General features: G+C 44.8%; 2 protein-coding genes across 5 annotated transcripts in view; one reads left to right on the forward strand and one right to left on the reverse strand.

Annotated features, from left to right (window-relative positions):
- lin-52 (DREAM core complex component lin-52) overlaps positions 1-5,660 on the forward strand; it is a 16,879-nt gene extending 11,219 nt beyond the window's left edge. For all 4 annotated transcript variants that reach the window (XM_027361243.2, XM_027361242.2, XM_027361244.2 and 1 more), the window contains exon 4: positions 3,031-5,660. In XM_027361243.2, coding sequence (XP_027217044.1) covers positions 3,031-3,170 — 140 coding nt within the window. In that variant the 3' untranslated portion in view covers positions 3,171-5,660. The remainder of the gene's footprint in view (positions 1-3,030) is intronic.
- Positions 3,617-17,500, reverse strand: part of LOC113809600 (uncharacterized) — a gene marked incomplete in the record, with an annotated part of 365,670 nt that continues 351,786 nt past the window's right edge. Inside the window, 5 exon segments of the mRNA XM_070138240.1 lie at positions 3,617-5,062; positions 5,308-5,440; positions 5,656-5,881; positions 6,138-6,298; positions 6,438-7,156. Coding sequence (XP_069994341.1) covers positions 5,014-5,062; positions 5,308-5,440; positions 5,656-5,881; positions 6,138-6,298; positions 6,438-7,156 — 1,288 coding nt within the window.

Consider the following 17,500-nt stretch of genomic DNA (forward strand, 5'->3'; position numbering starts at 1 on the left):
TAGTATCAAGTCCATGCAAGTGTTGAAAAGTTTTATGTTGAAAAGTAGATCTGCCCCCACCACACTTCACAGTAATTTCACACTGGTATCAGAGTCAAGAAGTTGATTCCACATCCAAGTGTATGTATCGGACCTTTGTATTAAGACACAGGATCAAGTGTTAAGGTTCTATTCTACTTTGACTTTGACCCCAGCATGCTGATGGCTGCACCAAGAAGGGCAACTAGGTGTGAACTGAGGGCCTCATGATTGTAAAGCCAGTTCTCTACCACTGAACTATGGCACCATTTTATTACCTCTAGAGTCTTGGAATCTCCTAGAGGGGTTTATAATGTAGTGAGTTTTATTTAGTTTGATGCAATTAGCAAGCATTCTGTGACCAAACTTATAATGCTATTCCGCAACTACTCAAAATGCAAGGATTATCTATTGTGGAATTACCAGGCATGAATCTAGGTTGCTTCAGTTTCTGGTGCCTATGCACCAGAGACTGGTGCTTAGGTAGAGGACGAGAGTGAACACCTTGTTTAACTTGCTAAGCAGTGTACTGTCTCGATGGATCTCAGTCACAGTGTTCCCCATTCCTGTTCCATGGAAGGATGACCACATCTATCAATAAGTCTAGGGAAACAGTATTAGGCTTAATCCTTTGGATCTAGTTACCTTGTTGCCTGCATGTGGCCCAAATTCTGGTTTTAGGCTCACAAACTGGCAACTCTTCCAGGTGTTTGGCTTGTAGGCCCAGCCAGCACAAACTATCCATGTGTGGTATCAAGACTCCTTCCCTCCCCTTTTATGCCATTTTCCAAGGTTTATATTTGTGATTTGATATGGTTTATCGAGATGCTAATAGAATATTTTCCTTGAACACTCCATATCATATCTCAAGGTAATCTGCAATTCTCTGCCATAAAATGTTAAAATAAGTAACAATTTGTTATTTGTCATTTTTTAACATTTTCGTATTATTAAATTTTCCATAACAATGCGCTGCCAGTCATGGCAAGCAGGTGTAGGAACCTGAGAATGGAAGTAGTGTCCTCCCTGGAATCAGTTCTCTCCCAGGAAAGGCTAATGGATGGTACATTCCATCCATGTTTACTGGTGGAAATAATGCAAGGGCCCTTTTCTAAATGCCCACCAGAGTCTAATCTTCCTCTAAGAGCATTGTACATTCATGACAAGTGATTCCCATCATCTCAGCCCTCAGCCAGATTTTTCCATGACAATATATCCCATCACCTGACCCTTAGCCAAATTTTTTAATCATGTGACGGTCACATTACGTGGATTCATTGGGTTAGTGACCACTATGAAGGTTTGCTATCTGAGCCACAGATTCGCCTCCAAACTTGAGCTGTTCGGTGGGGATGCTTTCACCCACTGTCTTTCTGTCCTTGGGAATTACCTCTAGTTGGTTAGGTTAGGAGAGTAATTGCTGATGGAGGGAACTAAGACTGAGACTGTGACACCACCAGCGACTTAATTACTGGTTTTCCAACTAGATACAAATGCTCAAAATACCCAACCAGGATGCTCACAAACCATCAGGATGAGACAGTCTGGCTTACTGTAGAGCAAACTTCAATCATGTGTAGAGGGCTTGGTATTTATTAGGTAGGGCAAAGGTCATATATTAATAAATGGCCTTTGAGCTTGTCAGCTAAAGTCTTGACATGCTGTTCCCTGTCCCTTCTTTCCCCTGCCTGCCAGGAATCAGTGATCTGACTCTTGAAGGTTTATCAAGAAAATTAGCAGGGTCCTTGATTAATTGTTTGCAAATAAAAAAAGATATCTATAATTGCTGTCTTGAAGAGATTAGTCTTTTAGGGATATAGTGCAAATAATGATTATAGTGATATGTTGCTAATGCTGACATATATCTTATTATAGTCTGAATATGTACTTTGGTTATAACTTCATTCCAAAGGGGATATTTACAATACTAGGTTTTGCTTTTTATCAAACTTGGCATTTCACTCAAGGTGAAGAAAAGCTTTGAGAATACAAATTGCCATCTAAAAATACCTGTAATATAGAAATTACCACAAATATTGTCAATATGATAGTAACTACCAATACAAGACCATAGAAATAGGAATGCAGTTTTGGTTAACTGTTATAAGCATTTTATTTTACAAAGTTTATTCATAGTTGAATATTTATTGTTTAGTGACTACAATATATTTTATTGTATTGGACACTACAGATAAGGGGAAGAGATGTGTTAAACACAATGATAGACTCTTTGACTTTAGATTAAAAAAAACATTTTATAAGATTGATAAGAGGTATTTTAAGTTTATTCATCATTAGTACACATTCAAGGATTCACCTTGTAAGTAAAGGAGTATTGTCAAGCTGCCATTTTAATATTTAGTACATTTAATATGAGTGAGAATTCTCTTCAAATGAAGTATTCCGCAGTCAAAATTTGATTGTGAATATTCAAGGAGTTTTGGGTAGTGCATATATCCTGTATTCTTGGAATTTCTAAGTGTTAGATGTTTTGACATGTTAAATTCAGATCACTTTTGTTGAACAAAAGATTGATGTGATGTAGGAAAATATTATAAAATATTTCTATGATGATGGATATTTTGAAATTCCTCTTTTTTCATCTCTGTCATAAGTTCTTATAATCTAGGCAAGTCCATTTTAAAGGTTGTAAAGGAGGTCCTGCTATTAAAGGGAGAGAAAGGTGTGAAATAACTATGAAAATTGAGTTTAGAGTACCTGTACATAAAGATTTTACACATGAGTATTAGGGCCAAAGATAAAAATCAGTTATTGTAAGCTGTCACTTGCTAAATGCATGTTAGGTTGTTGGAATGCTTTGGGTTGTGGTAAATTGTAAAGGCGAGTCCGTCTTTTTTTTATAGTGTACAATAATATTGCATGTTTTTCTAAACAAGTTTACTGTGATTCCATTTTTTTTCTTTCTTTCTTTCTTTCTTACTTTCTTTCTTTTCTTCCCCATGTATTACTAGGGATAATTATGAAAAATAACATAGTCACCTTTCATTCCAGAGTTCCGGTTACTGACGGCTCTAGAAATAATTGAAGAAGTGAAGAAGCTCCAAAATGTGGCTTACCAGCTTGGCTTAGAAGAGGCAAAGGAAATGACACGTGGAAAATACCTTCACATCCTCAGCAGGAAAGAGAAATGACGTGGAACCAAGAGAAACCAAGAGGACGTGGGATATCAGCAAATTGTTGATGAAATAAGCGAAAAAAGCAAGAAGGTAATGATTGAGTACAAGAAGGATATAAGATACAAGCTTTCATTTTTACAGCGGTTTGTGATATGATGTTGAATCGCCTCGCCCATTTCGCAATCTGTTAATTCCTGTATCAGGAAGAAAAGGGCGGGGTGAAGCTGCTAAATTTTCTATAGCTTTGCATATTTTCTGTAGTCTGCCTTCCAGTGATGGTTACTAATAGTGTGTAGTAGTTTTCATGTGGGTTTCCCTTATGCATTTTGGTGTGTCATATCTAGTAAATTATTTTGAAGTGGAGAAAATCAAACCCTTTTCAGATTTTATTGATTTTGTAAATTATGTCAAAATATTGTAGATAAGGACAGATTAAATTTGATATGCAGTGTATAATTAGATTTTTTTTTTTTTTTTTATAGTTAATTTATTCACTTAAATCTATGCCCTGTTAAAAAGTACTAAGTGAAATAGTAAATCGTCATCATTAAAGACACTTATCGTTACAGTCATTAAAGCAGTCGGTCATGAAAAATAATCACAATTCACCATAGAAAGTCAAGTTTAATGGTAAGTTTGCAATATGGTTTGGTATTTTTTAGTTTCATCTCCATAGTTACAAAGGTTTCATACCTATGGAGAAAATTACTTTAAATATTGTGATGCAATATACTGATTTTTTTCTGTAAAGTATTCAGAAGTCAGTATTTATGTAATATATATATATGTAGAACCTTTATGGAAAGTGTGATACATTTTTACATTATCTGTTATAAGTAAATCACAGTTCGGGAAAACACCTAGATGGTTGGATTGTTTTGAATCTGACTGGATAGACGTCTCGTGAAAGTATGTTGTTCAAACATAATCAAATATTCAAACAAATATTCATAATTATATTAATATATATTTCTTTCTTTTTTATCTTTGCTTTTAGTCTTAGTACTTATTATATTTATCTCTTCACTCTCTTTTCCTATTGGTAGTACTTATTATAGAGTAAAAAAGTCTCTTTATTATCATGGAATTTTTTGTTCATTTGCCACATGCCAGATAGTCATATATATCTGAATGAACACTTGCATTAACTCATGTCCTTCCCAGTCTAAGAAGTAACAGGTACCAATAAAAGTCACTTTTATTAAAGCTGTTTACTATCCATACAATGTGCAGTTGTAAGGATGAAAATGTATATCACATTTCTACATATTTTTAAATGATACATAGTATTTACACAATGATGACAAGAGCAGTACTGATCTTAGAGATTTCATCAACAGCAGGAGTAAATATTAGTTTGCTGGCTCATGAGGCATAGTTATTTACATGGTACAAATTATGAAGACAAGCAAATATACTATAGAAATAAATATGTAAGTTTAATTTTTTTGTTTCACTTGTTCCTACATTCTAATAATTACCTCTGGTGTGGGATGCCAGTATTTTTTTCTCAAAAGCAAGAACAGGACAACCCTCATCATAGAACATTGATATATCTCTGAATAATTACGGCTTATGGATAATATTTCTTATCTGTACAAACTTATTATGAGTCAAACATTTACAGCACTTAATTATAGCTTTATGCAATTGTAATCAACATGACATTACAGTTACCTGTCTGATTTCTTTGGCTTATTGCATTCCTGTTTGGGAATACATTTATGATTAAACTGGTGATATTTTTATATATATATATAACTAGGACACATTTATACAGCCTATCAAAAAATTTGCATTCATCCCTTCAGCTACACCTATCATCTGGTACGTCGTCAAATCCTCAGGCAGTTCATCCTCATTCTTCAAATTTATCAAGGTCATCAAAAGACTTAGTCTTGTGGGCTCTGAAGAAAGAAAAAAATGATTTAGTAAACATTTTTGTAGGACTCTATATTTGTTATCACATGCTTGTAAAAGGGATATACCGTAAATATTTTAAGATATCCTAAATTCTGGTATAAGAATGTCATCCATTGTAGAAAGCCATGAAAAATGAAGCTTTATATATTTTACAATACAACAAACTCATATGATTGTTTTCCTCAAACCTATTCACTGTTTATATCTTGGGTAAATTTAACCTACTTACCTTTTCTTTGAAGTTGCACGACGGCCCACATGTAGCACGACTTTGCCGGTGCGGATGGCTTTGAACATGGCAATGGCTTCTGCATGACTTGCCCCTGCCAAGCTCTCTCCATTCACAGCAAAAATCTCATCCCCTGAAAGAATGAAGAAAGTTTATTTACTCAGTATTATTCAGCATGTTTTTACCACCACCAAGTATGATGAGGTAAAGCTAAAAAGTGGGTAAAGACAGAGAGAGTTTTGCCAGTGTCATTTACCTGAATCAGAAATTCATCCATGAAACCTTATGATCCCTTAAGGCTTACATGTATACATCAGCTTGTAATTTTACTTGAAAATAAAAACATACCTTCTTTAAGTGTTCCTTCTTCCGCTGCTTGACCACTTGGGAAGATTGTCTTTACGAAGATACCAATGTTTCCTTTCGGAGAGTCCCTTCCTCCTACAATGGAGAATCCAAGCCCCTTCTTGCCATGGCCCTTTTCAAAGACAACTGTGTGGAAGGAGAGGTTGAGGGACTTTGGCCTTCGTGGCAGTGTAGATGTGGATGACGGCCTGTGTGACCTCTGGGATACCTGTTGAGAAATATGATTTTTTAAATAACTGGTTACTGGTTACTTGTAGTATATACCTTCTTTTTGGCTTTGTATATTTTTCATTATGCATTCTAACTGAAGGGAGATCAAAAGTAAAGCCAACAGGTTTACAACTTATACAATGAAAGCAAATATCCAATAGTTTTTTTATCATCAAAATGTATCACATGTTGTACAGTATATTGGATATTCACTGTTTGTGTTTTAGCAAGTTCTATATTGAAAGACTTCTTACCTGTCTGGACATGGCAGTGAGGCCAGTGCCATGAACAGATGCGACAGACGCCATGGAAGCGACTGTCCTGGCCGAGACCTGCGAGGCCTGCGACGACGGCCGCTCGTCGAAAACGCCGTCCTCAAGGAGAGGTAACAGCCGGCGAGGCTCTTCTTCTCCTGCTGTAAGGTCAAGGGAATATCAGTCACACTGGTTCTATATAAGGCAATATTTGTGCAAAAAATTATATAAAAGATGAACCATATTAGAAAGAAGAACGTGTAAGGCCTCCGGGGCTGATGACTGGTCCGTGGTTCTCACCTGACGACGAGTCTGACACGGTGCGGACCATGACGGCCGTGACGACGCCCTCCTCTCGGAGCGAGTCCAGCCGCCGTCGCTTTCTGGGGTCCCTTGGCTCCCTGGTGGCTCCTCGCGAGTCACACGAGTTGTACGTCCTCGCCTCGTGCTCGCAGCAGTGGTGGAAGTCGCGCGCGCTGCCTGGGTCCTCGGGAAGCTCGCGGGCGCCGCCGACGGTGGCCGGGAGCTCGGGGAGATCGCGGTGGCAACCCCGGTGGCTGCGGCAGGACTCCAGGTGGCGACCCAAGCCACGCATGTTGAGAGGATCGTCTTCTCGAGGCTCGTCTCTCTCGAAGTCCTCGTCTTCCTCGTCCTCCTCGTCCTCCTCTTCTCTGTGGGCGTGGTCGTGGTGGCAGCCGTGGTGGAAGGCGTGCGAGTGGTAGTGATGGTGCGGATGATGCAGGGCGTCCAGGGAGGCGTCGTCGTCGTCGGCCACGCTGTCCACCCTCGAGTCCACGCGCGTCTCCACCCGGGAGTCCACTCGCCCGCTGGCCATGGAGGTCACGTCCAGGTCCGAGTAGAGGGACTCGTGGGCGGGGGCGTCGGGGTCCCGAGCCACAACGACGTCCACCTCCGCGGGCGTATGCCGCAGAATGCGACGCGCTTCCTCTAGGGTGACGCCGCGCAGACGTCGACCATTGACGTTGATGATCTCGTCTCCCACGCGCAGTCTGCCGTCTCTGTCGGGGAAACAAACGGGTAACGTGAGCAAACCGACTTTCAGATTCGAACATGACTTACCACAAATTTCAATCGTGCGAGCGCACACGTACACACACACACACACGGGCAATACACACAAATATAAATTACTATGAATTCCATAAGCCTAGCCACATACAAACAAGACCAAAAATTAGACCACAATATGATAATTCCTTAACCAAGCTCGCGTGGCATACACTTCAGGAGGAAATCTATCCTTCGCCACTTCTCCGCCGTCCAAACAACCTCAAACCTGTCTCAATCATATTAGTAAATACCTGATAAAATCTCTCAGCCCAAGAGAGGCGTTGCGAGTAGCAGCACGCGTGGCTGTGGTCGCTTAAGAGTAGTCATTACGCCACCCATGACGTAACACCTTCATGAGATTATACTGAAGAAATTTATATACCTTTAATACAAAGCAGCACACACGCTGAGTGCAACGAGTGGATAACCACACGACGAGTGAGTGGCTGGAGTGATGTTAATACGATAATATTCTTTAGAGCTGAGGGGGCAATGTGCGCTGAGAGGTAAAGCCACTATAACACTGTAATGTCAAAGTTATACGAGCAAGAAGGAAAGATATATCGGTCCTCCGGTCCCATAAAATGAATCAAGAATAAAAACAATGAAAATAGCTTTACACATGATTTGCTGCAACGATTCAACTTATTCATAAACAAAACGAGAAAAAGAAAAACTGATATACCATTAGCCCAACATAATTTTTTTTTTCTACATTTAAAATCCGTTTCGCTGAGATGTTTTCGGAAGGCTGTGACGTCATCGGAGACGAGTGAAAGACGCCCCAAGATGGCGCTTTTCTCATCCTCCACCAGGGCGAAAAGCCGTAAGAAGGCCTTGTCTTGCCCTCGGGATCTTTCACTCCGCCTGGGAAATTAATCAAAGCCCGGAACCTGTGGTATTATATGTCCGCGAACGCACACAGACAGACATTTACAGATATGGTCCCAAAAAAATCCTGTTCCGATTTTTAAAAGGTCCGACGGCGATTTCTTGGGAACCTGGTTTATGATATACGTCACTGTCAACGTAGAAGTTAATATGTTCTGTTTGCGTTCGTCGTAGAGGCATAGGCTTGCGTTATCCACTGAGTGCCACAATACCTACTCTGTATTTATGGCACTCATTCGAATAGAAATCGCACAGGGCCCATTAGGAGGAGTATCTGAATATTCATACAGAACCCCGCACACACCATCACCGATGCGAGAGCCCCCCCCCAAAAAAAAAAAATTCTATAATTTGCCCCGACTGCGAAAAAGGCCTATAGAGGTCCTTATTTAGACCCTGACTGCGGAAACCTGTATTGATAACAAGGCTCCACGCGAAACACGACCCTCGTTTCGCACAAGAATAGTGTCATCGTCATCTGCAATTTTCTTCCAGTTCCACCTTTCTTTACGTCGTTTTTTTTTTGTATTTTCCTCCTCCCTCTTTAATAATATTTCTCACCCCCCTTACACCCCTTCCCTTCCACCGTCCCCTCCATACTCCCTCCACCTCCCCTCCTCCAAGCAACCCGGCCTCCTCCACCCGTTCCTCCAACCCCACCCATCCTCCCCCGCCCGCCCCCCATCCGCTCCCAGTGCCACCCACCCCCCACCCCCTCACGTGACGGCGACGACGTGACGTGCCACTGCCTAATAACGTCCAGTGCGGTGTGTGTTGCGGCGGCGCGACGGTGTATGGGAAAGCGCGGTTCGCGGGAGGCAGCAGAAGGGGTGGCAGAAGGAGGGGGCGGCGGCCGGGGGGGGAGGGGGGGGCTATGCTAATGCGCTCTAATGTGCGGCGACGAGGCGGATCGCGGTGGTTTACAAGTACGGGGAATGGTGATGGAAGAGGGCCTGTCGCTATGGTGCGGTGCCCAAGGAACTGGATGCTATCTTGTATGAAGAAATACACACATGCGCGCGCGCACACGCAGGCACGCACGAGCATACGCACACAAACATATATATACATATGTGTATATAAACATATGTAAACATATATACATATGTACATATATACACATATGTACATATATACACATATGTACATATATACACATATGTACATATATACACATATGCACATATATACATATATACATATATATGTACATATATACATATATATGTACATATATACATATATATGTACATATATATGTACATATATACATATATGTATATATATACCCGAAGATAAATCGAGGACGATTCCGAAACTGTTGTCTCACTTTCTTCAATGAATCTAGTTTGTGCATTGTGGTTCTTTCTACCATATGTATATCTATCTATCTATCTATCTATCTATCTATATATATATACATATATATTTACACACATACATACACACATATACATATATAAACATGTACATATATATACCCATCCACAGAGCCCCAATTACCCCCTCTCCTCCCCGCCCCGTCGCTCCCCCGCCAGCCGCTCGCCGCAGCAGCGCCTCCAGACGGCGAGCGCGCCTTCGCCTTGACGAAAAGCGGTTCGCGTTACCGTTCCTCGCGACCGTCGAACGCCGCCTCAGACATCCTCCCAAAATGGCCGTCATTAACCTGTCGCGTCTAGTTGGGAGAGAATCTATTATCTCAGACAAGTAAGCAGGTCAGCTGATAAGTAGGCCTACGCACACACGCACACGCACACAGATACAGACACACACACACACACACACACACACACACACACACACACACACACACACACACACACACACACACACACACACACACACAGACACACACGCGCACACACAGACACACACACACACACACACACGCACACACACGCACACACACGCAGACACACACACGCAGACACACACACGCAGACACACACACGCACACAGACACACACACGCACAGACACACACACGCACAGACACACACTCATATATATATATAGCCAATAAATATCCTTCGCGCATTTTTTTTACGATCGCCGAAAATAGATTCCGTTCAAGACTGGAATATATATCTCTCTTTAACCTGCCGCGAGCTGCTATGGCGGAAGCAGGAAGAACTTCGATAAACCGCCACAAAAAAAGGGAGAGAGAAAGAGAAAAAAGCATCTCCGGATTTCACCGTGAGGGGGGGGAGGGGGAGGGGAGGGTAATGAGAGGGTAGGGGGGTATGGCTGGGCGATGGGGGGGGAGGAGGGAAGAGAGAGGGTAGGGGGTATAGTAGGGCGATGGGGGGGGGGGATAAGCAACCTTCCGGGCCTAAGATGATGTGATTACAGGTTTACAAGACACGCTTGCGTCACTCCCACGCCCACGCCCACGCGCCCGAAGTACACGCAAATACCACGTCCCGAGTATCACAAGGCAGTGCACAGCAAGGGCGTGGATATTCTTACACAAGGTCAGGCAGCTGACTGGCATTTAACAGCGCAACCCACGGACTCGCTCCCTCACCCGACCTCCTCTCTCACTAGGTCAAACGCAGGCTCACACCTCCACCCCATACCCCAATCAAGATAGGCCTATATCTCTACGTTTCCCCCTTCTCAACACAGGCCTATACACCCCTCCCCCCCAACGCCCCCCATCTCTCCCTAAGAGACGAAAGGACCCCCAGCCAAAGGACACGTCACCAAGGGCAGTAGCGCTCCCGAGTGTCCTTAATGAGAGGCGCCGGCGGTCTACAGACGGCGAGCACCTGTAGTCCTTAATTGCTCGCCGCGGCAGGTAAGTGGCGGGTGGGGGGGCACGTCCACACAAGGTTCCTCGGGCCGCCTCCGCCGCAAAGACGGGCGCCTCCCTTCCGGTGTGGGTGTGTGCGTGTGTCTGTGTGTTTGTTTTACCGTTTGTGTGTGTGGGGGGGTGCGTTTGTGAGTGTGGGTGCGTTTGTGAGTGTGGGTGCGTTTGTGAGTGTGGGTGTGCGTGTGTGTGTCTGTGTGTGTGTGTGTGTGTGTGTGTGTGTGTGTGTGTGTGTTTCTGCAATTGTGTGTGTGTGTTTTAGCGTTTGTGTGTTTGTGCATTTGTGTGTGTGTGTGTTTTATCGTTTGTGCATTTATGTTCGTGTTGTGTTTGTGCTTGTGTGTGTGGGTGCGTTTGTGTACTTCTCTGTGCATTTGTGTGTGTTTTTCAGCGTTTGAGTGTTTGTGCATTTGTGCTGTGTATCTGTGTGAAGAGGGTGCGTTCGTGTATTCGTCTGTGCATCTGTGTTGTGTATTTATTTTCGCGCTCGTCAGTACAGCCTCGCATAAAACAACAGCCCGTCATCGGATATCAACGAATGAGGCAGAGAGAGAAGAGAGAGAGAGAGAGAGTGAGAGAGAGAGAGAGAGAGAGAGAGAGAGAGAGAGAGAGAGAGAGAGAGAGAGAGAGAGAGAGAGAGAGAGAGAGAGAGAGATAGAGATAGATAGATAGATAGATAGATAGATAGATAGATAGATAGAGAGAGAGAGAGAGAGAGAGAGAGAGAGAGAGAGAGAGAGAGAGAGATAGATGGATAGATGAGATAGATAGATAGATAGATAGATAGATAGAGAGAGAGAGAGAGAGAGAGAGAGAGAGAGAGAGAGAGAGAGAGATAGAGATAGAGAGATAGAGAGATAGAGATAGAGATAGAGATAGAGATAGAGATAGAGATAGAGATAGAGATGAGAGATAGAGAGAGAGAGAGAGAGAGAGAGAGAGAGAGAGAGAGAGAGAGAGAGAGAGAGAGAGAGAGAGAGAGAGAGAGATAGAGAGAGACGTAAAGAGAGAGAGAGAGAGAGAGAGAGAGAGACGTAAAGAGAGAGAGAGATAGAGAGAGATAGAGAGAGATAGAGAGAGAGAGAGAGAGAGAGAGAGAGAGAGAGAGAGAGAGAGAGAGAGAGAGAGAGAGAGAGAGAGAGAGAGAGAGAGAGACAGAGAGACAGACACCGAGCCTCCAGTCCCAAGAACAGGAAATAGCAAAACAACACAAATATGAAATGATCGGACCAACACGACCAGACGCAACGGCCAGGTCGAGTGCTGGACAACCGCTTGGGTCGGCGTGTTTCCCTTTTCTTTGTGTTTGTTTGTTTTTCCTGTAACGGACGAAGAACATTTGAGACGGGGCCTGTATAAACACCGGCTGTTTCTTATGATAACAGGCGCCCTAACAAGCATAAACACCACGGGCTGTTTTCATACACAGTTGCATATAAAACTCGACAACCTTAGCCAAACTGTATGCGATGTGCTGTATATGTATAATAAATGCTAATAACCAATATGCTTAACTGCTCTTCTTATATGTCTTCTTCTTATATATATATATATATATATATATGCTCTGTATACTTCTCTTTCTCTCGAAGTTCTCCTTCATCTCTCTTTCATCTTCATTTCCCCTCCTTCCTTTCCCCTCCCTCATCTTCGTGTACACGTCTGCATGTGCGTATTCATGTGGGTATGTATGTGCATGCGCATGTGTATATGCATGTAAGGTTTGTGCATAAATAAACATATGTGTATATGTCTATGTGTATATGTAAGTGTACATACACACACACACACACACACACACACACACACACACACACACACACACACACACACACACACACACACACACACACACACACACACACACACACACACACACACACACACATATGTATATATACTTTATACAAAACATGTCGGCCACACGAGACCGTCATAAACCGGTGACAACCACACACACGTCCCCAGAAAATGCAAATGAAAAAGCGACAGGCCTACATTCGCCACAATAGGTCAAAGGTCGCCATCACGGACATCAACCGACGTCAATCCGTCAATCAACGTCACTATCTGTCGGGACATCAACACGTGGCGTCAATGAATCCAAGGCGTTAAGAGACGAGACGGAACTCGCGTGGAAATTTGAGCGAGAAAAGAAAAGTGAGCGAAGAAGAAGGAGGAGGAGGAGGAGGAGGAGGAGGAGGAGGAGGAGGAGGAGATGGAGGAGGAGGAGATGGAGGAGAAGGAGATGGAGGAGGAGGAGGAGGAGGAGGAGAAGAAGAAGAAGAAAAAAGAGAAGAAAAAGAAGAAGAAAAATAAAAAAAAGGGAAAAGGGGGAAGGAAAAGGAAGAAGAAGAAGATGAAGGAGAAGAAGAAGAAGAAGAAGAAGAAAAAAAGAAGAAGAAAAAGAAGGAAGTAGAAGAAAAAGAAGAAAAAAGAAAAAGGAAAAGGAAGAAGAAAAAGAAAAAGAAAAAAGAAAAGGAAGAAGGGGGAAAGGAGAAGAAGGAGGGGGAAAGGAGAAAAAGAAGAAGAAGGAAAAGGAAAGGAAAGAAAAAGGAGGAGGAAGAAGAAGAAGAAGAAGAAGCGAAGAGAAGAAGAAAAACAAAAACAAAACCAAAAAGCGTAATAAGAGGAAGTCCCCGCCGACAACGCGACCGTCCGAAATCCGTCTCGAAGCGGCCGCCGAAGAAGACCATTCATAACGAACCGCCTTCACAACCCTTCTCCTCGCCGCCGGTTCTCGTTGCCAGGCGTAATAGAGCGGGACGAATGGCATGCCCCCGCGCCTCCTTACGGTAGGTCTTCCTGTCACGGATTGAGGACACGTGACACTAGGTCTTCCTGTCACGGATTGAGGACACGTGACACTAGGTCTTCCTGTCACGGATTGAGGACACGTGACACGGGACGCGCGGGGGGGAGGGGGGGGCAAAGTGTCTTCTTCCCGGGCGTGGGGTGGAGGGTGGAGGTGGGGTGGGGTGGGGGGGATGATGCCCGTCTTGGGCCGTCGCGGGAGAAGTGGACATGGTGGGTGTTGTGAGAGGGAGGGAGGGAGGGAAGGGAGGGAGAGGAAGAGGGAAGAGGAAGGAAGGAGTTAGGGGAAAGGGGGAGAGAAGGAAGAAGGGAGGAGGGGTAAAAGGAAAGGAGGGAGGGAGAGAGAGGAGGAAAAGAGGGGAAGGAGGGGAAAGGAGGGAGGGAGGAAGGGAAGGAAGGAGGGCGGGAGTTAGGGAAGAAAGGAGGGAGTTAGGGAAGAAAGGAGGGAGAGAGGGAGGGAGGGAGGGAGGGAGGGAAAGAGGAAAGGAAGGAGCGAGAGAGGGAAGGAAGGAAGGAAGAGGGAGAGAGAAAGAATTAGAGATAAAGAGAGTACGGATTGCCTTCCAGCAGTGGACAAAGTAAATGAACTGCACACACCTTTCAAAAAAAAATCTAATTTAAGTATAGTGGATTTTTCTACCCTCGTCTCATCACGGTAGAGTTTTCTCAGTTATTTTGCCCCCAACTCTCTTAAGGGTGATGAAATAGTACAAATATAGATAAGTGTGGACCTAATTATACAAATAATCACAAACTTTTCTAAAAAAGTTGACTTGAGACACCTCAATGTCAAGATAAATGTCACATGGCAAGGGAGGGAAGGAGGGAAGGAGGAAGGAGGCAAAGGACGAAGGAGTGAGGGAGGGAAGGAGGGAAGGAAGAAGGGAGCGAAGAAGAGAAGAAGAGAAGAAGCGAATGTAGGAAGGAGGGAAAGAGGAAGGGAGCGAAGGAGAGAAAGAGAAAGGGAGAGAAGGAGGAAGGAAGGAAGAAGGGAGCGAAGGAAGGAAGGAAGGGAGCGAAGGAGGAAGCAAAGGAAGGAGGGAAGAAAAAAGGAAGAAGGGAGCGAAAGAAAGGAAGGAAGGAAGAATCGAAGAAACTAAGTAAAAAAGAGAGAAAGTGAAGGAGAGGGAAGGAGGGGAAATGCGCGAGGACGGGGGATGATGAAGCAACCTCACAACTATGTTCATCAAGCCCCCTCCCCGAGTCCCCGGAATCGAGGCGATACGCTCTCTGGCGACCTCTGGCACCTCCGCTCCCGTGATAAAAAAAAACAAAAACTTTGGCGTCAGAAGTTATCGGGAAAGTTCAGGGAAAAATACGCACATAAACGCTACTCAACCCAAATGAATTCCCTGTCGGAGTATATACATTCATTCAGACACGCACACACGCGCGCGCACAATGTGTGCGTGTGCGTGTGTGTGTGTGCGTGTGTGCGTGTGTGCGTGTGTGCGTGTGTGCGTGTGTGTGTAGAGAAGAGAAGAGAAGAGAAGAGAAGAGAAGAGAAGAGAAGAGAAGAGAAGAGAAGAGAAGAGAAGAGAAGAGAGAAGAGAAGAAGAAGAAGAAGAAGAGAAGAAGAAGAGAAGAAGAAGAGAAGAGAAAGAGAAGAGAGAAGAGAAGAAGAGAAGAGAAGAAGAAGAAGAAGAGAAGAGAAGAAGAAGAAGAAGAGAGAAGAGAAGAGAAGAAGAGAGAGAAGAAGAAGAAGAGGAGAGAGGAAGGGAGGAGGAGAGGGGAAGAGAGGAGAGGAGAGGAGAGGAGAGAGGAGGAGAGAAGGAGAGCGCGATGAGACCGCAGGCACAGACAGCCCCTCCCCACCCACCCCCAATTCCTGCAAGCCCGTGCCCACGCGAGGCCCAGAGTGAAAGTGATCGCACGGGGCGCCGGCCAGAGGAAGCCCCTGCCCCTGCCCCCCCCCCCCCTCTCCCCTCGGCCGCGCAGTTTCCACCGTCCGTGTTTTACCGCGGACGCAACGGCCCGCGCGCGCGCGCACCGACTTTCCCGACCGATAAACCGTCGCTGGAGGGGAGAGAGGGGAAAGAGAGAGGGGGGCGAGAGGGGAAAGAGAGAGAGGGGAGGCGAAAAGCAAGATCAATAAAGAGGGGAAATTCTCCTCGCCGCTCCACGACGAGGGGGGGCCAGATATCCACCTGCTTGTCGAGGGGGACACGTCGCTTAAGGTCGATATTCCCAGGGCTGCAGCGAGTAACCCTAAGCCTAAAGAGACCGGCGGGGACGTCAACGGAAATGCTATGGTCGCGCCGCCTTGGCTTTTCCTCGGAGTCGGGAAAGGACAGGTTCCCGGCAGGTCGTTCTTAGGAGGAGGGGGGGTGGGGTGGGGTGGGGAGAGGCGACTCCGAGAGGGAACCGCGGAGGAACGGTGAGGGAGGGGGTGAGGGAGGGGGTGAGGGAGGGAGTGAGGGCCGAGAGGGACGGGGACAGCAAGGATAGCTGTAGATAGATTAATGAGTGAATGAACGAGTACGTGAGTGAGTATATGAATGAATGAGTACGTGTGTGAGTAAATGAATGAGTACGTGTGAGTGAGTAAACGAATAATTGAATGAATGAGTACGTGTGTGTGAGTAAATGAATGAGTACGTGTGAGTGAGTAAACGAATAATTGAATGAATGAGTAAATGTGTGTGAGTAAATGAATGAGTACGTGTGAGTGAGTAAACGAATAATTGAATGAATGAGTAAATGTGTGTGAGTAAATGAATGAGTACGTGTGAGTGAATAAACGAATAGTTAAATGAATGAGTACGTGAGTAAATGAATGAACGAACGACTAAACGAACGAGAATGAACATCTTCACAATGCGACGTAGTCCTAGCGAAGATAGACTCAAAGACTCAGTTAAATACATCTCTCGTAGTCCGAAGACAAGCATTTCTCATTCCTCCTTCTCCAACACGTCGCAACGAATACGGTTCCTCGCCGCTACCACTCAAGGAGGCTTTCCGACCAAGGGACTCGGACGGGCTAAAAAAAAGACGGGTGGAAAAAAGGACGAAAAAGGACAAAAACAAAAACAAAACGAGGGTCTAAATGAGCGAGTAAAAGCCGTTTGGGTGCGAGTGTGGGAAAAAGACGGGCGAAAAAAGGACGAAAATAAAACAAAAACAAAACAAAACGAGGGTCTAAATGAACAAGCAAAAGCCGTATGGGCGCGAGTGTGGAAAAAAGACGGGCGAAAAAGGACGAAAAAAAAAAACGAAAACAAAACGAGGGTCTAAGTGAGCGAGTAAAAGCCGCTTGGGTGCGAGTATGGAAAAAAGACGGGCGGAAAAGGACGAAAAAAAAAACGAAAACAAAACGAGGGTCTAAATGAGCGAGTAAAAAGCCGTTTGGGTGCGAGTGTGGAAAATAGACGTGGAAAAAAGGACGAAAAACAAAACGAGGGTCTAAATGAGCGAGTAAAATCCGCTTGGGCGCGAGTGTGGAAGGCGATAGCGAGCTGGACGCCCAACTGCCCCGCCCGCCGCCCACTGAACGGCAGACCCAGCGCCTCCGCCACCGTCACGGCAGAACCACAAACCCACCCGACTCCGCGTCCATTTGTCGGCTAAATACCTGGCCTATGAAGTGATTAAGTAACCCTTATGGGAATTTTCGGAGTAATGGTGGGAGGGCGGAGGCGGGGGCGGGGGCGGGGCGAGGACAACCGCTTCCTATGTTGGGGAAGGACACAAGGCAGGAAGGGAGGAAGGGAGGCGAGAGGAGGCGAGAGGAAGGGAGGAAGGGAGGCGAGAGGAAGGGAGGAAGGGAGGCGAGA

Source organism: Penaeus vannamei, chromosome 24, assembly GCF_042767895.1.
Source record: "Penaeus vannamei isolate JL-2024 chromosome 24, ASM4276789v1, whole genome shotgun sequence".
Lineage (NCBI taxonomy): Eukaryota > Metazoa > Arthropoda > Malacostraca > Decapoda > Penaeidae > Penaeus > Penaeus vannamei.